The 22,702-nt window shown below is 50.1% G+C and overlaps 2 protein-coding genes and 5 non-coding genes across 13 annotated transcripts in view; 1 reads left to right on the top strand and 6 right to left on the bottom strand.

The window, feature by feature from the left end:
• Positions 1 to 1,469, bottom strand: part of SCARB1 (scavenger receptor class B member 1) — a 540,196-nt gene extending 538,727 nt beyond the window's left edge. For 5 of the 7 annotated variants that reach the window (XM_074972279.1, XM_074972277.1, XM_074972276.1 and 2 more), the window contains exon 1: positions 1,273 to 1,469. In XM_074972279.1, coding sequence (XP_074828380.1) covers positions 1,273 to 1,395 — 123 coding nt within the window. In that variant the 5' untranslated portion in view covers positions 1,396 to 1,469. The remainder of the gene's footprint in view (positions 1 to 1,272) is intronic. The other 2 variants (XM_074972275.1, XM_074972282.1) reach the window with 2 other exon arrangements.
• Positions 1,470 to 9,140: 7,671 nt separating this feature from the next.
• On the bottom strand, positions 9,141 to 11,808 carry UBC (ubiquitin C). Its single transcript, XM_074972724.1, has 2 exons — positions 11,666 to 11,808; positions 9,141 to 10,813 (listed from the first exon to the last, which is right to left on the bottom strand). The coding sequence occupies exon 2, from the start codon at positions 10,808 to 10,810 to the stop codon at positions 9,209 to 9,211; it is 1,602 nt and encodes a 533-aa protein (XP_074828825.1). The 5' UTR covers positions 10,811 to 10,813; positions 11,666 to 11,808; the 3' UTR covers positions 9,141 to 9,208.
• A 3,631-nt stretch (positions 11,809 to 15,439) lies between these two features.
• Positions 15,440 to 15,511, bottom strand: TRNAA-UGC (transfer RNA alanine (anticodon UGC)). The gene has a single exon. It is a non-coding gene; the product is annotated as a tRNA-Ala (tRNA).
• A 659-nt stretch (positions 15,512 to 16,170) lies between these two features.
• Positions 16,171 to 16,242, bottom strand: TRNAD-GUC (transfer RNA aspartic acid (anticodon GUC)). Its single transcript has one exon. It is a non-coding gene; the product is annotated as a tRNA-Asp (tRNA).
• A 291-nt stretch (positions 16,243 to 16,533) lies between these two features.
• Positions 16,534 to 16,606, bottom strand: TRNAF-GAA (transfer RNA phenylalanine (anticodon GAA)). The gene has a single exon. It is a non-coding gene; the product is annotated as a tRNA-Phe (tRNA).
• A 5,788-nt stretch (positions 16,607 to 22,394) lies between these two features.
• On the bottom strand, positions 22,395 to 22,466 carry TRNAD-GUC (transfer RNA aspartic acid (anticodon GUC)). The gene has a single exon. It is a non-coding gene; the product is annotated as a tRNA-Asp (tRNA).
• A 123-nt stretch (positions 22,467 to 22,589) lies between these two features.
• Positions 22,590 to 22,661, top strand: TRNAA-UGC (transfer RNA alanine (anticodon UGC)). The gene has a single exon. It is a non-coding gene; the product is annotated as a tRNA-Ala (tRNA).
• Positions 22,662 to 22,702: the final 41 nt, after the last annotated feature.

The following is a 22,702-nucleotide window of genomic DNA, read 5'->3' as shown; positions in this document are numbered from 1 at the left end:
AGCATCCTTCACTTCAATAATGGTTAGCATTTTGAACACATAAGGGGCAATGCATGATTTATTACAATACTCAGTACAGCAATAGTTTACGGAAGTGTTACTATCTAGGACTTGGGGGGTCCATTAGCATTGCTCACTATAGTACATCTTTAAGAGCTGAAAGTCAATCAGCTCAAGTCATCCATATCTGAAGCAGGACAGAAAAGCTTTTGTGACAAAGTTTTTCACCTAACAGAGAAGTAGATCATGTTTCTGAAGCACTCCTAATTGGTTATGTTACCAATGCATTTTAGGGGGGCAGGAGGAAGCATGCAAGCAGAGAGCCCCAGCACCCAGACATCACTCCTGTAATGCTGGATGGGAAGGAGGGCAAATTTTAACCACATGCACAAGGAGCAGAGAAAAAAAAAAAAAGATATTGTGGGGAAGTGTAAGAGCCTCACCCCCACCCTGCTCATTCCCCCACCAAGCCATCCCTGGACCAAGGGGACAGAGGAGTGCTTCAGGTAACGAGCCACGGCTGACCAGAACCCCCCAGTCTGTCATTTGCGCATCTGAGCCCAACTCCTCACATGAGCATGCATAAATACTTCATGTCAGTAGTATTTGTTCCCTCACCTTGTTTACTCCTCACCAGAACTGACTCCTTTCTACCTTAGTATCCTCTATGGACCAGCTTTAATGCTTATTGATTTCAGGGGGGAGCTAGAGGGGCCAGCACCTGGCAGGGTCAATGAAGAAGAGCTGACTAACTAGAACAGAATTCACTGTTCCTGGGGCACTAGAGAGGACAGATGGGGTGTCGTGTCAATCAACCCTAGGCTAGCGGGGGGTAATCTGCCCTTCGCCCCACATGGGGACATGTCATTACCCAGCCAGCTGAAGCCCACTTCTCCTGTCCTGTGTGCCCCCATCCCTTCTGGGTAGGAAAAGGGTTCCCCAGCCCTACCAGGGGGATCAAGCTAGGTGACCTAGTGGGGTCCCTTCCAGCCCGAGACTTCTAGGAGCCTCAGTGGAGGGAGATTTGAAACATCAGCCCGGTCAGCACCTCAGCACGCAGGGAGGCTGGAGCTCGCAGGGAGGCTGGAGCTCGAGCGAGCCCAGCAAGGCGGATCTGGAGGCGAGAGGGGCACGATACAGATATTAGCGGGGCGGGACCTGGTGCCGCCCCCAGCCTTTGATGGGGGAAGGCAAAGGGGTCGCCAGCCCGGCTGACTCCAGCGCAGGATGCACCCTCCTCCCCGCACGGCGAGCCCAGGGCGCGGGTATCACCTTGATGACCTGGTCCCGGACCACGTTGGGCAGGACGAAGAACAGGACGAGGCCGAAGAGGGCGAAGACCAGCCCGGTCAGTCCCAGCGCCAGGGGGACTCTGCGCCCTGCGGGAGCGGCCATGGCGAGCAGAGAGGCGTCCCCAGCAGCGCAGCCACCGGCCGGGCCTCGCGGCCGCCTCCACCATTTTATTCCCTCCGCCCGCGCCGGGCCCGCCCCTCGGCCGGCTCTGCCCAGCGCTCGGCGGGAAGGGCCGCGCCCGCCCCCGGCCGCAGCGGCCTCTGGCTGGGGGGGCCGAGCGAGGCTGTTCCCCGCCCCGAGGACCAGGAGGCGGGGGCGGTTCTCTCAACAGCCCCCGTCACAGGAGCCGCCCTGGGGAGCGTTTTTCCAGAAACCCGCCCCCGCCACGATCCCGGGGAGCTTTTCTCCAACCCCCCCACCCCCTCCCCCAGGATCCCGGGGAGCTTCTCTCCAATTCCTCCACCTTCCCCCCCCCCCAGCTCTCGGGGAGCGTTTCTCCAACACCCCCCGACCACCACCACAAAGATCCCGGGGAGCTGTTCTCCAACCCCCCCACCTCCCCTCCCCCCAGATCTCGGGGAGCTTTTCTCCAACCCCCCACCCCCTCCCCCCAGATCCCGGGGAGCTTCTCTCCAATCCTCGGCCCCCCCCCCCGATCCCAGGGAGCTTCTCTCCAACCCCCCCGACCTCCTCCCCCAGGATCCTGGGGAGCTGTTCTCCAATTCCTCCACCTTCCTTCCCCCCCCAGATCCCGGGGAGCATCTCTCCAACCCCCCCCGACCACCACCACAAAGATCCTGGGGAGCTGTTCTCCAACCCCCCCCTCCCCTCCCCCCAGATCCCAGGGAGCTTCTCTCCAACCCCCCCACCTCCTCCCCCAGGATCCTGGGGAGCTGTTCTCCAACCCCCCCACCTCCCCTCCCCCCAGATCCTGGGGAGCTTCTCTCCAATCCTCCCCCCCACCTCCTCCCCCAGGATCCTGCGGAGCTGTTCTCCATTTCCGCCACCTTCCCTCCCCCCAGATCCCAGGGAGCTTTTCTCCAACCCCCCCGCCACACACACACACCAAGATCCTGGGGAGCTTTTCTCCACCCCACCCCCCCCGAGATCCGGGGGAGCTACTCTCCAACCCACACACACACACGCCCCAAGATCCTGGGGAGCTTTTCTCCAACCCCCCCACCTCCTCCCCCAGGATCCTGGGGAGCTTTTCTGCAACCTCCCCCTGCCAAGATCCCAGGGAGCTTCTCTCCAACCGCCCCCCTTCCAGATCCTGGGGGAGTTTCTCTCCAACACACACCTCCCAGATCCTGGGAAGCTTTTCTCCAGCTCCCCCACCCGCTCCCCCAGGATCCTGGGGAGCTGTTCTCCAATTCCTCCACCTTCCCCCCCCAGCTCCCGGGGAGCTTCTCTCCAACCCCCCCCTCCCCCCAGATCCCAGGGAGCTTCTCTCCAACCCCCCCCCCCACCTCCTCCCCCAGGATCCTGGGCAGTTTTTCTCCAACTCCCCAACTAGGGTAGCCAAATTTGGTTGGACTATTCCTGGAGGTTTCATCACATGACAGTCTTTAATTAAAGATTAATCTTTAATTCCTGGAGACTCCAGGGTAATCATGGAGGGTTGGCAACCCTATCCCCACCATTCCTCCAGGATCCTGGGGAGTTTTTCTCCAGTCTCTCCCCGCCTCCTCCCTCAAGATCCTGAGGTGCTTTTCTCTAATCTTGCCCCTCCCAACCCCCAGGACAAATACGCTTCTGGGTTGTTGTTTTTTTTCCCAGCAATCCACTCCAAGAGACCCATGAGAATCTGTGAAGTCTTGTATAAGGCACTGGGAGTTCTTGTAATTTTTCTCGCTTTGAGCGAGTCCTGGTTCGTGATGGGTAGGTGTCCAGGTCACACAACTTCCTTGTCATTTGGCACTAGCTGGCACTCACTCTCAGTAGAGAGGCCAGGAAGTAAATGGACCCTGGAGGCAAACTAAACTCCCATGCCAGAAGCGGTGCTGCCAGCACCAGGGGTGTAGCTGAGGCCCACTGGCAAGGCAAAATTGATGAGCTTGCACGAATGCTGTCCTTCCTGTATCCTAGGTTGTTTCTGTGAACAAAGAAAGGCGTTGGGTCTCACAGCTGTCAAGCCCGCGGCTTGCTGCAGCACTGACATTCATATAATTGTTTTTTTTTAAATCATAACATCACTAGTACCAGGCCTTATATTTCAAATCAGGGGTCTTAATAAGGTGACAAAAAGCAAGCAAAGGTAAGGACATCATTAAGGCCCTCAATTGTGCAAACAGACATGCTTAACAGTAAGCATGCAGTTTTTTCCATTATGTACTGCAAACTTCTGAACTACTTTACTTGGCACATTCATAAGCGTTGGCAGCATGGAGGTCTACCACAGCTGCTAGTCCCACACTCAGCATGAGACAAAGATGCAAAATTAGCTGAGGGGACAGGTCCTTATCCAAAAACCCACATCAGGGGATCCAGGTGAAGCTTTTTGGTATTATATTGTATTTCTCAATGTGTAACGTACATGATATCTGCAGGATTGCATGTACAATATTTAAAAATACATTAATTAACACACTGCAGCAACTGGCTTGACACAATAAGGAACTCAATGAGCCTTCAAATCCAGGAAAATACAGAGCCTCAGTACCCACTTTAATATACACAGCAAATAACCTCCGTAAATTGGCATTGGAGCCTGGCCTGAAGGTCACCAAACACAGTTGCTGAGTGTACCTCCCACGCTGTTCTAGTCCTTTTGAGCACCAGGACGTGAGCGGGCACTAGCTCGCCACAGCCTAGGGCGGATCTACTGAACCCAGAACCCAACCAAGTTCAGGGGACAACAAAGGCAATAACGGGAACAGACATGGGGGTCAAAGGGCCAAAACTAGGGAACCAGAAGGGGACACCAAGCGGAGAACCCCAGACAGCGCCCATTGCTTCTCAAAAGCATTGAGAGAGCCAGAGGACGCTGCCCAGAGGATCTCTGCCCTGATACATTAGCAGATAAAAGAACGAAAGACAGCCCCACAGTTGCAGGGCCCCCCCTCTGCCAACCTCCTCTCCCGGGTGTTATGAAAGGCCACCTTGGCCATGGCCAGGAGGAGGTTGACGAGGTGGTCCCGTGACTTCATGGGGCCTCGGATCAGGTGTGCGTAAATAAATAAGTACAGGGAAAAGTGCAGCCAGAACCTCAATAAGAGGTTCTGGAGGAGCCGGAAAAGGGGCTGCAGCCTGGTGCACTGAAGGTACGCATGCGCCAGAGTCTCCCTCATGCCACAGAAGGGACAGGCTTCAGGGACAGAGGTGAACCGCGCCAAGTACATGCCCGTGCTCACAGCTCCATGTAGGAGCTGCCATCAGATATCCCCAGCAGACCGCAGGACTGAGATGGAATATAAGCTGGACCACTGGGGTTCCCCACACTCTGCTGCTGCTAAAAGGTCCCGCCATTTGGTATCTAGGTGGAACACTAGGGTGGGGAAATGAGTTGTGTGCAGCACGAGCGCATATTGTTCTAGTAGGAGAGAGGTAGTCCCGTATGTCAAAATGCCACAGCTGGCCGAGTATTTGCCTATAAAGGGCCAAGCTGCACATTGGAAGTTCTGACCTAAATGTTCCTACTTAAGCCCATCTCCATTTTAATATATTTATTATCTGTTAGCATTGGGGAGAACAAGGTTTAAACTGTTCTTAGATAAATTTTAAATCCATCTGATAGCACTCCCTATTGTTAAGGTTGCCTGACACTTCCCATTAGAGAGGCCCTGTTTTCAGTTGCTTATAAGTTTGCCCAAACTTGAGCATTTCGGTTGACATTTTCCACACTGGGTGTCTGCCTCAGGATTGTATATATAATTACAGTCAAAACAGTTTAGCCGTTTCCAAGAACAAAGTCAGGAAAAAAAAATATTGTTTTGGAACGTTACCAAAAAAATGCTAGTGACCCTTTCTTTGAGAAGCTCTAGCACATCTATGCTTTGGAGCAGGAACTTGATATATGATGAGGATGGCCTTTGGGTCAGAGATGTGCCTTTTGCTGTCCTTAGGAAATCCACCCAAATTCAATGAAGTGAGCTGTAGCTCATGAAAGCTTATGCTCAAATAAATTGGTTAGTCTCTAAGGTGCCAAAAGTACTCCTTTTCATTTGAAAAATGTGTTTGCACACGCTCTGTAGAGCCTTCTGGGACAAGGAACCAGGGAGTGGCAAGACTGAACTTGGATGAGAAGCCCAGGGAAAGAGACCAGGATTGGGAATCAGCAGCATGAGGGAAGATAGGGAAGGGAGAGACAGATGGAATGGGGATACCAAAAATCAACTGTGTAATAATTACGGGCTCAATTTTGAAGTCTATACTGAGGCAAAACAACTATTGGTTGGTTCCAGCTGGAGTTTTACCTAATAAGGACCATAGAATTTGGTCCAGTTATGCAGAGCCCTGTATTCTAAATCAGCCAACCTAACAAAAGTCCAGTTCAGACTGTTCTAGAAAATTGTTTATGAAAGTCAGCAAAAGGTGAAGGCAAACTGGTTCAAAGTTAAAATATAAGTGATCTTTTTCAAGGCTCCTAGTGAAACCACATGCTGAGATGACAGTGAGCTGAAAGATTCTAGAAATGGGAGGAAATGCTTACAGCTGATATCACTGAAGAGTGTTTCAGAAGGTTAATGTTCACGGGATGAAGCTGAAGTCTCTTTGTGGCCATCCAAAGGAGCCAGGGGGCCAAAAGCTGCAAGCTTTACTGGGATAGCTGCCACCCCAGTCACCTGGAACCCACCATACCACCACTGGGCCTTCATCAGCCTGATCTTAAACAATGGTATAACCACGAGGCCAGAAAGCGGGGCTCAGACAACATCACCACCAGCTTTGGCTAAATCCAGGACGTGACACTTTAGGCTAGTGGACACTACAAAATTAAGTCGACAGACAGCCACTGCAGTAATTAAAGCAATGGTTCACTTCCACACTTGTTTCTTCTGTCAGGGGTGCACATCCTCACCACGTGCACTTCCACAGACTGAAGTGAGATATTGTGTGACACTGGCAGCTGGAGCCTGGGGCTGACCGCCTCAGTTGTACATGTGGGGTTCACACTGCCTCTGCCTCCCCAAAGCTGTCAGCCTAATTTCTGGCTAACAACTTGGGCTGTCAGCACCCAGGCAGGTCTCACAGCTGCCAACCCAGCACCTGAGTGAGTTTGGGCTGTCAGCTTTGGAGGTCAAGGGAGGGCTCCAGCTGTCAGCCCCATTTGAGGCAGACAGCCAACAGGTGATTTAAGTAGCAGTCTACACCCATACTGCATCATCCTAACTACATTGACATAAGCGCTACACCTCTCATGGAGGTGGAGTTATGTCAGTGCAGCTGGCCACTTCAGTCATGTACTGTATTAAGGGCTTTTGCTCAATAATAAATGTTATGCTGTTTTGTGTTTAAATTCCAGTTATCAAACCATGAGGAAAAATTAAACAATGAATCATTCACCGTTTTCTAACATACTGAAAACAATTAAGAATGCAAAAATATTAAGCTATGTAGTTGCTTAATTTATATATAAAATGTTCCCTCCCAGAAAACAAAAACAGGTACCAAAAAAAATCTAGTGTAAAGGCTCTATCTAGTTTCAAATCAGCATGTTCTGATGTTTATATTAAGCAATGAGAATGCACCTCCCTTTAGAAAATAATTGAAATACAAATGGAAAAGTTTATTAAAATGGATTTAAATCAATCTATCCTGATTCTTAGTCTTTAAATAGTGGTTATGTTCAAAGCACTGTAATACATTAGTTTATCATTCATGTAATTCAGATTACTTGTGAGGTACTCTTAATTAGAAATCACTGCTTTGAAGTAGATTGGCACCCACGCCATGCGCTCCCCTAGGACAGGAGTTGGGAAAAAATATTTGAAATTACATAGTGACTTTATGTAGGCTGAACTCACCCAGAGGAAGGACCTGGCCTAACATTTTTCCAAAGTTTCCCACAAGAATTTTGTTCCCAGTGGCCAGAACCTTAGTTACACATTTATTCAAAATATACAGTTCTCCAGCATCCTCCTAGCACACCATCAGCACTGTCTCAGAAGCTAACGTCACATGTTGAACTACCAATGCAGCTTTCCTGTCTCCTTGAAGGCCTCAGGAACTTTTGATTGCAGTCTGAACAGCAGGGCTTGACTCCTGCACAGACCAGGAACAGGAAACAGCAGAGTCACCATAACCTCATTAAGCAACTGTGTATTTAATGTAATGCATTACTCTGCTCTACCAGTAGATTACACAAACAGAAGATAGGGACAAATTTATATGGAACATTGTGAATGTTATGGAACCCTACCAACAATCAAAGCATTTCAAGAAAGAGGCATTTGAGACTCCTGCTGTTTTTCCATCTCTAATTAGAGAGCCCATCCACACTGAGACAGATCACTTAGGACTAGGTTGGATCCCTCAGAATGTTTCTAATTACCACCAACTCCTTGAATTCCATTCTAGTTCCATGGGTTTTCAGCAGCAGCATTTCTAGCACTGTACTGGAGACAAAACTACTGCTCAATTTAATTCACTATTTCAAACCAGGGTGTTGCATTGCTGTATTAGAAATGCAGATGCATTGTCAAAATTTTAACATACTTCAAGTTCTCTTCAATTATTTGGCGGGGGGGAAGGTATCCAGCATCCTCATCTTTTATTGCTGTAAGGTTATTGCTAAATGTAGCAGCAAGATGTTTACACTAGACTTGAGGCCTTAGCTACAATGTACTCTGTACCAGCGGTTTTCAAACTTCTCTTCTGGGGACCCAATTAAAGAAAATTGTTGATGCCAGTGACCCAACAGAGCTGGGGATGAGGGTTTTGGGGTGTAGGAGGGGCTCAAGACTACAGGGTGGGGCTGAGAATAAGGGGTTCAGGATGTGGGAGTGGTCTCTGGGTTTGGTGGGGCTCAGGAGAGGATAAGGGCTCTGGGCTGGGAGGTTTGGGATGCAGGAGAAGCTCTGCGTTTGGGGGGGCTCAGGCACAGACTTACCTCTGATAGCTCAGCGGTGCAGCCCGGGGTGCACTGTGGACCATGCCACACTCCAGAAGCGTCCAGCAGCAGGTCTGGCTCCACGCAAGCAGCTCCACGTGACTCTCACCCACAGCCAGTGTGCCCGCCCACCCCTCCCCCCAAGTTCCCATTAGCCCAAGTGTGGAGCCAGTGCTCAGGGTGGGGGCAGCACACACAGCCCTGTGGCCCCCCCGCCTAAAGGCTGGACTGCTGTTGGCTGCTTCCGGGGCACAGTGCAGTGTCAAAAAAGGTAGGTACTAGCCTGCCCTAGCTGGGAAACACCAAGACTTTTAATGTCCAGGTTGGCAGTGCTGACCAGAGCAAAGCAACCCAGCACCTTACATGTCGCAACCCATGGATTGCAACACACTGCTCTATACAATGTGCCCAACTTGTTACACCTATTAAAATGAATTCCTTCCCAGCATGCTGTAGGGGTCGGTGAGACCACCTTACCCAATTTTAACTAGGTTGTATTTTTTTTTTTTTTAAAAAACAGACAAGCTGTTTTATTCTTCAATAGCAACCTTTAAGGTTAGTCAGACTCTAGTAACTGATAAAGCTCAGCCACAAGAAACTAGATTCCAGACATCTCAGAAGTACTTTATGACTCAGTGGTCCATTTTACCACCTTTATCAACAGCGGACATGCTTTTACAGTTGGAATAATCAAATAAACAAATTTACCAGCTGTGTCATTATATAATTCTAGCTCACTGAATCAAGTCTGACTAAATGAGTGCACCTTTACATTAGAAAGGGACAGACAAAGAACTTGTGAATGCAAGCTTTATTGGAACAAGGTGCAGTGAAATTTTTATTCAGATGCTAGCAGGAGCAAGTTCAGTTACCGCCCCTTAAACGCAGGACCAAGTGCAGGGTGGATTCTTTCTGGATATTGTAGTCGGACAGAGTGCGCCCATCTTCCAGCTGCTTTCCAGCAAAGATCAACCTCTGCTGATCAGGAGGAATGCCTTCTTTGTCTTGGATTTTGGCCTTGACATTCTCAATGGTGTCACTGGGCTCCACCTCTAGGGTGATGGTTTTGCCCGTCAAGGTTTTCACAAAGATCTGCATACCACCTCTCAGGCGCAGGACCAAGTGCAGGGTGGATTCTTTCTGGATGTTGTAGTCGGACAGAGTGCGCCCATCTTCCAGCTGCTTTCCAGCAAAGATCAACCTCTGCTGATCGGGAGGAATGCCTTCTTTGTCTTGGATTTTGGCCTTGACATTCTCAATGGTGTCACTGGGCTCCACCTCTAGGGTGATGGTTTTGCCCGTCAAGGTTTTCACAAAGATCTGCATACCACCTCTCAGGCGCAGGACCAAGTGCAGGGTGGATTCTTTCTGGATGTTGTAGTCGGACAGAGTGCGCCCATCTTCCAGCTGCTTTCCGGCAAAGATCAACCTCTGCTGATCAGGAGGAATGCCTTCTTTGTCTTGGATTTTGGCCTTGACATTCTCAATGGTGTCACTGGGCTCCACCTCTAGGGTGATGGTTTTGCCCGTCAAGGTTTTCACAAAGATCTGCATACCACCTCTCAGGCGCAGGACCAAGTGCAGGGTGGATTCTTTCTGGATGTTGTAGTCGGACAGAGTGCGCCCATCTTCCAGCTGCTTTCCGGCAAAGATCAACCTCTGCTGATCGGGAGGAATGCCTTCTTTGTCTTGGATTTTGGCCTTGACATTCTCAATGGTGTCACTGGGCTCCACCTCTAGGGTGATGGTTTTGCCCGTCAAGGTTTTCACAAAGATCTGCATACCACCTCTCAGGCGCAGGACCAAGTGCAGGGTGGATTCTTTCTGGATGTTGTAGTCGGACAGAGTGCGCCCATCTTCCAGCTGCTTTCCGGCAAAGATCAACCTCTGCTGATCAGGAGGAATGCCTTCTTTGTCTTGGATTTTGGCCTTGACATTCTCAATGGTGTCACTGGGCTCCACCTCTAGGGTGATGGTTTTGCCCGTCAAGGTTTTCACAAAGATCTGCATACCACCTCTCAGGCGCAGGACCAAGTGCAGGGTGGATTCTTTCTGGATGTTGTAGTCGGACAGAGTGCGCCCATCTTCCAGCTGCTTTCCGGCAAAGATCAACCTCTGCTGATCGGGAGGAATGCCTTCTTTGTCTTGGATTTTGGCCTTGACATTCTCAATGGTGTCACTGGGCTCCACCTCTAGGGTGATGGTTTTGCCCGTCAAGGTTTTCACAAAGATCTGCATACCACCTCTCAGGCGCAGGACCAAGTGCAGGGTGGATTCTTTCTGGATGTTGTAGTCGGACAGAGTGCGCCCATCTTCCAGCTGCTTTCCGGCAAAGATCAACCTCTGCTGATCGGGAGGAATGCCTTCTTTGTCTTGGATTTTGGCCTTGACATTCTCAATGGTGTCACTAGGCTCCACCTCTAGGGTGATGGTTTTGCCCGTCAAGGTTTTCACAAAGATCTGCATTTTCTGTACAAAAATATAAGTTATGAAGTATATAAGCCTTTTTGTACGCCAAAATACTAACGTTACATCACAAGAAGTCAGAAAAGTATGGATTTACCCTTTCGCTTAATCATCAAGCAGCGTAGAGAGCTTTTGACACCAGTACACACCTTGTGTCCTCCCTCCCCCCCCCCCCCCCCCCCAATATGTAGGCTACTTCCTCCTCCAAAGCTCACTCCAGGGCCCCACTCCAGTGAGTTGTGTCACACTGAGATAACACCAGTACCCCAGGGCCACTACGTCAGCACGGCTGGCCAGCCGCGCCCAATGCAATGGGCCAGTCCATGCCAAACAACCGCGCCGGCAGCTCCGCTCAGGCGGGCCCAGGAGCCGGTCCCTAACCCCGCCCCCCGGCAGGCGGGCATCAGAGGCAGGGGGCAGCCCGCGGCCATGCAGGGGCGGGGCCTCCCACGCGCCCAGACCGCCATTTTAGCGCCAGCCCGACTCTAGTCCCCCCTTCAACCAGGGAACCACCATTCTCCGCTTCTAGCGCAGCGAGCCGGTTCCCTCAGGCCGCGCTCCGTAAGTCCCCCCGCCCCGCTGCGGCACAGCCACCTCTCTACACGCCGGTGAGCGCAGAAAGCTGCCTCCGCGCCCCGCCCGCTCCCCCCAGCTCATCGCCAGGCGCCTCACGATCGACACCAACCCCTCCCCCCACAATATCCGCGACGGCCCGGGCCATATACCCCCCCGCCGCCCTCGGTAAACGTAGCCACCGGGCTGGGCTCTCCGCACAGCTTCGGACCCTCTTTTCCCTCAGGTCGGACTCGCCCCCCACGGAAACCCAACAGCTAGCCAGGCCCGTTCCCCACTCACCGCACGGACGGCGCTCCAGGCAAACAACAAAAAACAGTCACTGAGGGTCACGGAGATGTAACTGCGTAACGACGCTGGCGCGGTTCTTATATAATCTCTTCCGCCCCTAGCTGAGATCCCTCCGCCGGGGACTATCTCGTCTCACTGCATATTGGCGCGTGCACCCAGCATGGGGGCGGGGCGAGTTCCGGTCGGCAGTGCGGAGGAATCAACCGGGCGCTCAGTGTGTGACATGACCTGATGACGGCAAGGGCCAAGGAACGGAAGATGGAGCGTGGAGTAAAACCCGGACTGGAGTTTCGCCTGCCTAGAACGGGGTCTCACCTCAGCCTGGTTCCCTGAGCAGGGAATAGACCTGGGGGACATGTCCCTTCGTGTGATTGTGATAGGGTGACCAGACATCAAATGTGAAAAATCGGAATGGGGGTGGGGGGTAACAGGAGCCTATATAAGAAAAAGACCCAAAAATCGGGACTGTCCCTATGAAATCGGGATATCTGGTCACCCTAGATTGTGAGTTGGGGCTGTGTGTCTCATTGTGTGAGCTGTGTGTTTTCTTCTGTGTGTCTGGGTCATTGCAAATCTCTACATGAAAATTGATGTGGAAAAAAGGGCAGAAAAAATAAAATAAAATAAACGTGAAGCATCGTGCATTCTAGTTGCATCTGATAATACCTCTATTCTTTTTCCTCTGGGATCCAGACCGTGAGGTCAAAGGGGGCCTGAAACACAAAGCAGAGTAGGAGCGGCAGAATGGCAGATGGTGACTGACATGTAGGGAGGAAGATCAAAGCCTTGGAAATGTGAGGAAGACAAGGTGGAAGAATTGTTTCAGAATGGTAGCGGTATTAATCTGTATTAGCAAAAACAATGAGGAGTCCTTGTGGCACTTTAGAGACTTATACATTTATTTGGGCATAAGCTTTCATGGGCTAGAACCCACTTCATCAGATGCATGGAGTGGAAAATACAGTAGCAGGTATATTTATACATAGTACATGAAGAGATGGGAGTTACCTTACCAGGTGGGGGGGTCAGTCTAACAAGACACTTCAATTAACAGTAGAATACCACGGGAGAAAAAATCACATTTGTAGTGGTAATGAGGGTGGCGCATTTCAAACAGTTGACAAGAAGGTGTGAGTAACAGTGGGGGGAAATTAGTATGATAAAATTAGGTTTTGTAATGACTCATCCACAGAAGAGTTTGTCTGGAGTTCCCCAAAGTGAGCCTTGTGAGCCATTCAGTCAAAGTGTCCAGCGCTGCAACAAGGCCATAACAAAATAGGCTTTGTTTGCATGATTCATTCAGACGGTATTTAGTTCATTCCACCTACAAAATCCTTCCTTTGTATGTACCCAAAAGATACAGCTGCCTGTATACACACAGAACAAGGAGTGCTGAAAACCAATTGAAAAAGAGCTGAAACCCAGCAACAGCTACCTGATTGGGTCAGACATGACACCCATAGAATTTACAGAAGGAGGGGGCGGGGTTTCTCTTTGGGGATTTATTTCAGCCTGTAAGTGGGTTGTAAGCTCCGTCTGTATTAACATTTACTCAATAATATCATAATAGGTTTAAAAAAAAAAACAGTCCAAACATCGAGTTGGCTTAGCTGAAGCAAAGGTCCCTTAGTTTCTGATCAAAGTAGGGTTGGAATTGTAGGGAAGAGGTTGCATTGTGTGCATTTTTAATTATAGAAACATAAAAGACTTGAACAAGCTCAGCTGTAGAAGGTGAATCACCCTAGTCTGAAAACAGGCAGGGATGTTAGGCTTATTCTGCGAGTTATCGGCTGTGCATTTTGGCAGGACTGATTTGAAAATGATCAAATCTAAAAACTGAAGAACAACCCATTTTGCTACAAGATGGAGTTTCACAGCATGATTAGATAGACATGGGTACCTGCCTAATTTTCATGCCCTATGTGCCATCTATCTACATTAGTGGTGTAGGGTCTAGTGCAGGGGTGGGCAAACTTTTTGGCCTGAGGGCCACATCAGGGAATAGAAATTGTGTGGTGGGTCATGAATGCTCACAAAATTGGGGTGGAGGCCCGGGGGGGGGTGGGGTGAGGGCGCTGGTTGGCAGTGCAAACTCTGGGGTGGGGCTGGGGATGAGGAGTTTGGAGTGTAGGAGGGTGCTCTGGGCTGGGATCTGAGGGGTTTGGAGCAGGGCCGGCTCTCATTTTTTTGCCGCCCCAAGCAAAAAAAAACAAACAAAAAACCCTCCAAGAGCGCAACTGCCAAAGCAAAGAAAAAAACAGAAAAGAAAAAAAAACCTCCAAGAGTGCAACTGCCGAAGCAAAAAACAACAAAAAAACCCATCCAGAATGCCGCTCCTGGAATTGTGCGAGCCCAAGCACATGCTTGGTTTGCTGGTGCCTCAAGCTGGTCCTGGTTTGGAGGGTGGGAGGGGGATCAGGGCTGGGGCAGGGGTGGGGGAAGGGGTGCAGGTTCTGGCTGGGGATGCGGGCTCTGGGGTGGGGCTGGGGTTGAGAGTTTTGGGGTGCAGGAGGGTACTCTGTCCTGCGATCGAGGGGTTTGGAGAGCGGGAGGAGGATGAGGGCTGGGGCAGGGGGTTGGGGCGTGGGGAGAGGCTCAGGGGTGCAGGCTCTGACTGGCGCTTACCCTTAAGCGGCTCCTGGAAGCAGTGGCATGTCCCTTCGCCAGCTCCCACGTGTGGAGCGGCCCCTGACTTCGCTAGCGCCGGAGCAGGGCCATGCGACTGCTTCCGGGAGCCGTGTGGTGTGGCCCCTTACCCAGTGCCCTGGCTGGAGTGCCAGAGCGGCCCCCAACCCGGCGCCCCGGCTGCAGCACCGGAGCGGGGTCGAGCCACATGGTGCAGCCCCTCACCCGACGCCCCCACTGGAGCGCCGGAGCAGGGTAAGCCCCAGACCCTGCTCCCCAGTGGGAGCTTGGGGGCCAGCTTAAAACGGCTCCGGCCCGCAGTTTGCCCACCCCTGGCCTAGTGCCTGGCACTATGGGTGAATTTCCCCCTGAAGGCTGACTCCTGCACTTAGATCTATGGGGTGCCCCACTGGTGCAGAGGCTTGTGCGAGAGGCTCAGATTGCAGGCCTGAGACCTTAAACCCTGATTCAGAAAAGCACTTAAATGTGTACTTTGGGATGCTTTCCTGAATTGGTACTAAGATTGTAAACCATTTACCGCAGGAAACTTGTCTTCAGGCTTGTCTGTAAAACACTTTTAGTTCAATACAATAATGAAGAATAACAATAAATATCACATAAGACCTATTCTTACCATGTTGCTAGAAACATCATTTCATTGCTTTTTCAATTTAGATATTCATGCTGGTCTGGAGCACCAAAAAGAGTGGCAAAGAGTCCTGTGGCACCTTATCGACTAACGGACGTACAGGAGCATAAGCTTTTGTGGGCGACTACCCGCTTCGTCGGATGCACGTGGACGGCGAACGTAGGCTTCCAGACCACCGCAGAATTGTATCATGTTGGGGGGAGGGTGGCGGGGCAGAAAGAGAGTCCCCGAGAAAAGGACAGACTCTTCTGCCGGGCTGAGTGTGTCGCTGGAGAGCGACGATATTGCTGGGTGAGTTGGGGTGGCCCCATGAGGTAGGTAGGATTTTAGACCGCTTGCAGTCCTTTTTCCTCTGTAGAAAGGGGAAGGGGTGCCATGTAGACCCCGTGTCTGATCTTTGTATGGCGTCTCCAGGTTGAAGAGCTCATTTGAGATGTTGTCCCGTTTGCCACGGGCTGCTGGTACAAAATGAAGGTGGGTGAGGAAAACGTTGGAGATGCCGGGGATTGAACCCGGGGCCTCATACATGCAAAGCATGCGCTCTACCACTGAGCTACATCCCCTGCCTGGTGGGTGGCAGCTCAGAGGCAGGCATAGACTCTCGCCCGGGGACGATCGTTTCGCCAGCCCAGGACGAACCCTTTCCGCGCTGCAAACACCCGCCGCCCGCGCGCCGGGCCCCGGCGCCCCAAATGCCCCGCTCGTTCCTTCAACGGCCCCGCTCTCCACGCCACAGAAAAGGGCGGGGCGGGGGCTGCAATGCAGGGCGCAGACCGACCCGGGGGGGGGGGGGGGGCGTGTAATGGGGCTGTGCTGCCCCTGTGTGGGGCGCATTGAAATAAATCCACCGAGAGCAGGAGGGGCGGGGGGGAGGGAATCCAGAGTAATGGGCGGGCACGGCGGCGCCCAGCAGCGCCGGGGGGCCAAGGCTGGGAGCGGGCGGGCAGTACGAAGCTCGAGGCAGCCAGTGGAGGCACCGGCAGCAGCCGGGACGAGGCGGCCCCTCCCCGGGCAGCGCTTGGGGGGGGGGGGGGGGTCTGTGGCCTTTTGCGAGACAGGCAGGCGGCTCAAGGACGCGCGGGTCCGTTGTGCGGCTGCCGACGGAGGCGCGCTGAGCCCCCCCCCCCCCCACTCGCCAGACGTCAGCGGGGAGGGGGGTCGCTCTTGCCAGGATCTTCTCCCCCCCCCAGCAGAGCGCCGGGATATCAAAAGGCAGAGCAGCCTCCCCGTCGGGGAATCGAACCCCGGTCTCCCGCGTGACAGGCGGGGATACTTACCACTATACTAACGAGGACAGGCTGAGAGGGGGCTGTCCCAAAACGGCTATTCGAAGCTCGCGCTTCCAGGAGCCCCGCGGTGCGGCTTGGCAGCCCCGGTTGCTGCCGGACGTTCGTTAGGCAACAGGCTCACACAGCTACGGCCCACCCAGTACCACCGCGAAAGCAACAATCACCCCCGCTCCCAAAAAAAGGCCCTGTTGGGGTTAGCTACCAGGGGGCTATGCAGTTCCAGCCGGCCCCCGCTTGGCAACCTGCCTGGGTGGCCCTTACCCCCCACCCTTCCTCCTGAAAAGGGGAAAACTATCTGCCGAAACCCGGGATCGAACCAGGGACCTTTAGATCTTCAGTCTAACGCTCTCCCAACTGAGCTATTTCGGCAGCTGAAGAGAATTGTGGCTGAATGTGAACACCACCCTGCTGCAGAGAAGCAGTTCATAATGCATAGCAGGATTTTTTGGTTTGTTTCTCATATTTTGTAGGGTCAACCACCGGCCTCACTCCAGCAGCAACTCCAATCTCATTCTTGAAACCCATTTTTAAATGCTCTTTCCTTTATACAATAAAAAAGCAAGTAAGATGCCACGTGTGAAGGATAGGGCCAATATTAATTCAATAATAATAATTATTAATAATTAATTCAACACTAATTAACTGCTTTAGCATATTGATTTGTCACATTAACCGTGCTATGTTCTGTTGCACTGTGCAAATGTTGTTCTTTTGTTTCAGGTTGTTTCATTGTGTTCCATCAAAAACTCATAATTACATTCCAGAAAGAAATTCAAGAGTTTGGGGGCAATGGGGCCTATAGTCTCCTCCCCTAACACAAGAGGCTGGGGTGGAGATCAAGTGCATCTAGGACAAGAGTGAAGATGAAGGACAGGTCCACCTCTGTAGCATCCACGGAAGCCTATTGGTAGTTTGGGTGCATGGGGTGGCTGGGGGAAGGTCATACCTAAACGCACATGTCTCTCTTTCCTCAGGTTGTAAAACATAAAGGTAAATGCCAAAGTCATTGTAAATAGTCAATGGAACAATGATAAATGCCAACAAAAATGGTTATCAGTCCCCCAAAATTGTCTAGCATGAGCAATTTGAAACAGACTGGACAAGGTAGGACCCAGTCAGAAGAAGAGTTAGAACACCTTTTAAAATCTGGGAAACATGCTTAACTCAAACTGCTTAGGTACAAACTTGTCATAAGCCATTTTACATTAGCAGTTGTAGTCTAAGAACTATGGCCCTGATCCTGCAAAGACTTACACACAGGTTTCACTTTGCACACTGTGGTCCTGATTGAGGAACGCACTGAAACATGTTCTTAACTTTACCACTGGGACTGGCCCCGTTGACATCAATAGGTAACGGTGTGCAAAATTAAACATGTGCCTTAGGTCTGGTCTACACTACGGAGTTAGCTTACATCGACCTAACTATGGAAATCTAATTAGGCCTGGTCTACACTACGGAGCTAAATCAACCTAAGTTACGCAACTCCATCTACGTGAATTACATAGCTGGAGTCGACATACCTTAGGACGACTTATTGTGGTGTCTACACCACGCTGGATCAATGGGAGAAACTCTCCCGTCAACTTACCTTATGCTTCTCGTTCTTGTGGATTACCGGAGTCAACGGGAGAGCGATCTGCGGTCTTCAAGAGACCCGCTAAATCGACCCCCTGAAGGATCGATCGCCGCAGCACTGATCCACGGTAAGTGTAGACATACACTTCGCTCCTCCCGATGTAACTGCCCAGCTACGCCAACTTAATAACTCCAACTCCATCTCCATGAGTGTAGAGGCAAGCTCAATGTAGTTAGGACAATGCAGTGTCAAAGTGTAGACACTGTGTTGCTTATGTTGACTGTTACTAGCTTTCAAGAGCCTTTCCACAATGCCCTACACTGACAGTACAATTGATACAAGTGCACCTGGTGAGGACGCACACTGCTGACACAAGGAGCAAAATGTAGACATGCACAAGTGATGTAATTACTGTATGGCACCTGTATGCCAAAATAAGTTATGTTGACTATTTTTGTAGTTTAGACAAGCCCTTGGTCTTTTCAGCATTAGGGTCTAATGTTGCAGACCTTGTTTAACATTAATGATTGTTGTTCTCTGGGGAACTTTGTTCAAAGAAGCTAGTACTTCACCTTCATAAATAATGGCCTCACCTTGTAACTTCAGGGTGATGTTTAATAGTCAGCAGAGGCTGGCATTTTAATGAGGAACCCAATGTTCCATGCCATTATTGCCACTAATGACAAGTTACACAAGGCATAGGTAATCAGATGACAAACAATACATTAACTGATGAAATATTATAGCGTGCGTTGGGCCAGAGATTGCATATTTATGGACGATGAGGCAATTTTATTACATCCTCCTGCTTTGACATGTTCATACATTTGCTAAATAATGTTGTTATTTCATGAAAGCTTATGCTCAAATAAATTGGTTGGTCTCTAAGGTGCCACAAGTCCTCCTTTTCTTTTTGCAGATACGGACGAACACGGCTGCTACTCTGAAACCTGTTGTTGTGGATGAAATTCTTGTTTTCTGCCCAAAGGAGTATTTTGTGTATATGCAGAGGAGTAATTGTTTAAAGTTATTATTATTATTAATAATAAATAATAATTAGGCTGGACGTGAACATGGACCTGTACTGTGGGTTAGCTGTGCCATTCAATAAATCCAGACTCATAGAGAAAGACTGGATCACTTAAGATACTTTTGCAATAGAGAACAAAGGGCCTGATACTGTACATTCTCATGCAGAGAGTGCCTACAGTTTTTAATAGATGTTCCTAACATGAATGGCCTGCAGGATTGAACGTAGCTAGTAGCGTAGTGGTATAGCTGAAACAAGTGGGTGTTCAGGAGTTTTTGAAGGACAGGAGCGAGCTCATCTCCTTCAAAGAGTTTGGTCACGTTCAACTTGTTTGAACATGAGAATCGTGTTTTTTACACTTAATGGAAGCATCCAGTTATTGTATGTGTGTGTTCAAATAACTGAAAAATGCTTTCGGTTTAACACTTGAAGCATAGCACATGCATAAGCTTCAGTGAGGCCTGCAGCTCTGTTATATTTTTAAACAAAAATCGTTAAGAAATAAGGAAGCTGTGAACAAGAGGAAACAGAGCTGGTTAGCATAGTTTTCCTTGCCGACTTTAGCACTTGCTGAATGCAGGTTACTGTGTATATGATTTGCATCCTTGCAACCCTGCCCATGTCCCTCTTGCACAGGTACCTGAATCCTCCTACTCTTAAAATAGCATCCAAAAAGGCCCTCAATGTTTTTCTGATGCTTGCAGTTTCCAGTGTTTCATGTGTTCTAGCCTGAGCCCTAGAGTGTGAAAATCTGCTTTGATTCCGAGAGGTACTGGGCACAGGCAACTCCCACTGACATCAGCAGACCCCTCCTGCTCCCATTTAAGTCAATGGCAAAACTCCCAGACTTTCTCCAATTTTAATCAGGTCAGGCCTAAACAGTGGTGCAGGTGTTCAGCCCCAATCAGGATCTTGCAATCCTCTTACCCTCATCAGCTGTGCCGGGCTGCCCAGAGGATTCAGGAGGCCTGGGGCAAAGCAATTTCGGGTACCCTTTAATTAATTAATTATGCGCCTTTTTAATGTTTACTCACCCGGCGACGCTCCGGGTCTTCGGCGGCATTTTGGCGGCGGGTCCTTCACTCACTCCGGGTGTGTTCGGCCGCACTGAAAGACCCGCCGCCGAAGTGCCGCCGAAAACGTGGAGCACCGCCCCGTCAGTAAAAGCGCCACCGGGTGACGCCTTTTTTGTGATCGCTCCCCCTGTTCACTCCCCCTGGCTACTCCACTGGCCCTTCCATCAAAAAAAGTTGCAAGACTATAGAAAACTATATTCTCATGGGGGCCCCAGCGGGGCCCGGGGCAAATTGCCCCACTTGCCCCCCCCCCCCCCCCCGGGTGGCCCTGCAAAGGTGTGTTTGTTTAGCCACATACAGACAAATACTCTGTTGCTTTTCTTTTCTGAACAATGAACAGCCATGTTAATCTGGCGCTGGTAGTGAGAGACTAAATATACAACAATGAGGAAACGCAGTTAGGATTTCCAAGGCAACCTTGGGCCCACTCTCCACATATGTATCGTGGCCCAAATCTTGACCCCTTCACTGCTTTTCTTCCCATGCACGTATCCTACTAACAAAAGGTGTAGCTAATTGTTTGACGACATTCAGATTCATGCTGAAAAATGTTCAAGAGACCAAATATCCAAATTTAGCCGAAGCAATCCGCTATGAAAAGGAGACATATATACCCTCCTTCCGGGAAGCAATTCCTGTCTCGCAGCAGAAGGTCTGTTTCAAAGATATGTGTTTCATCTAGTAGAATTTATAGGGTGATGTTATAAGTTACAAAACTCTTTACACCAACCAATTTGTAATACTTCCTTAACTTATTGTATTGTTCTGATTTTCTTCTTATCTCTGTTTTGGACACTACGTTCCAAACCAGTTGGGGGGAGAGGAACAGCCCGACCTCCGCTAGGAATCACCATTTGTGTATCTTGGCTTAACTGGCTTCCTATTTTCAAATGCCAATGCTGACTTCAGCTTTGCAAAGTGTTGTGGGATATTTGACATGGGTAAACAGAATTGTGGGGAGAGTATACACACACACACACACAATACAGTGCGCACAGAACTAGTGTGGTGTTTCCCTTGTCCCCGGGGATTAAGCAGGGGTGGTCTGCCGCAGACAGTGCATCCTTACAGTGCTCCAAAACTGTGAACTTTTACAAGATTTTAATCAGTCAGAGAGCAGAGCGGCCATCCCCCTCTGACATTCTGGGGTGCAATCCAGACCAGTGAGGGGTTGTGTCACCATTGCCCTGCCATCTGGGCTGCCTCACAATGCTTTGCTGCTGTAGCTCCCACCTGGGCCAATCACAAACAGCATGCAGGTCACACCCTGAGTGTCTGAGTATAGCCACAGCCCTGGTCCAGCAACTCTGACTCCAGCAGCCTGTCCCACCAACCAGGCTGTCTTGCAGCAGCCTTGGTTACTATTTGTAAGGTGACCTCAAAACACTCCCAGTCTCGAAGTTTCCCCAAAACACGTGTGTTCTGCACTTTCCATCCCTCTCCTGGGCAGTCCAGATATATTAGGTCCATTGCCCCTCTAAGGGGATCAACATACAACAGTGTGCCACCCTAAATGGAGTTACCCACATAGTTCACAGTTTTGATGAAAGAACAAAACAGGCTTATTTAACTACCAGGAGACAGGTTTTAAGTGACTACAAATATAAGGCGTTAAAGTCAGAAATGGTTACATGAGAAATAAAATGTTACAAGCTAGACTTGGTTCAAGATAAAATTCTTACCACATGCTTCCAGCAACAGGGCTGACCAAATTTCAGATCAGGATCTTGCCCAAAGTCCAATAGCTGCTTCTTTTGTCTTCTTAGGTGAAATGGAAAGAGATGGATAGGGAGGGATTAACTTGGGGTGGTTTTGCCCCTCACTTTTATAGTTAAGTCATGCTTTGAAATGCATTTTCCTGAGGGCTACCCACGGAGAAAGTTCATTTCCATTGGGAGGTTGGAATCAAGGGGTCTGGTGGTGAAAGAGGTTCCGTGCTGTTGTTTGCTAAGAGCAGATCTGTTTGGTCCTGCCCAGTTCCTTGCCAAAGAATAGCCACTTGAGAGGTAATTGTCCATCAGCTTTGATGACACCTGGCTAATGATGTCAGCTTGTTCTTTGTCTTTCAGAAACAGGTTTACCCACTCCCCGGACCTGTCTGGTACACACGTGTCAGTCACAATTTCAGCTTATGTTCGTAACTCTACATATAATGTCGCAACACACATTTCATCATGACATTATTGACCATCGAGTTATTAGTTTTCAAACGATACCTCACAAGGCATATTTTGTACAAAGATTATTACAATAGCATGTGGGGTGTGAATAGAGAGGTGCATTCTGCCACCTCCCCCCCCCCCCAGTTTATTACTCCATTAACTTCAAAGCAGGTTGCTTGGCCCAAGATGGTTTCTGTGCTAGGACTGGCTTGTATCAATGCTGATAGGTTTCATGAAGGGTTTGTCCTCCCCATCCTCAAAGCCAAAATTCCCTTTGAAACAAGAGGAAGGAAACAAAAAACATTGCAGCCTCCCCGTCGGGGAATCGAACCCCGGTCTCCCGCGTGACAGGCGGGGATACTTACCACTATACTAACGAGGATACACTTGAAAAATGCTTCCCCACAAGTTGTGATATACTGGAACCTGCTTAGTACAGCTTGTGCCCAAGGAGCGCATCCGGGTGCATCCATGTAGCTCATGCTTACAAAGCTATTACCAGCAAGGGGATGTAGCTCAGTGGTAGAGCGCATGCTTTGCATGTATGAGGCCCCGGGTTCAATCCCCGGCATCTCCACGTTTTGGGAGCTGGGCTCATCTGTGGAAGGCAGAAGCAGA

The sequence above is a fragment of the Natator depressus genome, chromosome 15 (genome assembly GCF_965152275.1).
Source record: "Natator depressus isolate rNatDep1 chromosome 15, rNatDep2.hap1, whole genome shotgun sequence".
Classification (NCBI taxonomy): domain Eukaryota; kingdom Metazoa; phylum Chordata; order Testudines; family Cheloniidae; genus Natator; species Natator depressus.
The sequence above is the reverse complement of the archived record's forward strand: the minus strand, read 5'-3'. Positions and strand labels throughout refer to the sequence as shown.

Excerpts from the sequence above, each read along its gene's own strand:
- UBC (XM_074972724.1), bottom strand. The coding sequence starts at position 10,810 with ATGCAGATCTTTGTGAAAACCTTGACGGGCAAAACCATCACCCTAGAG.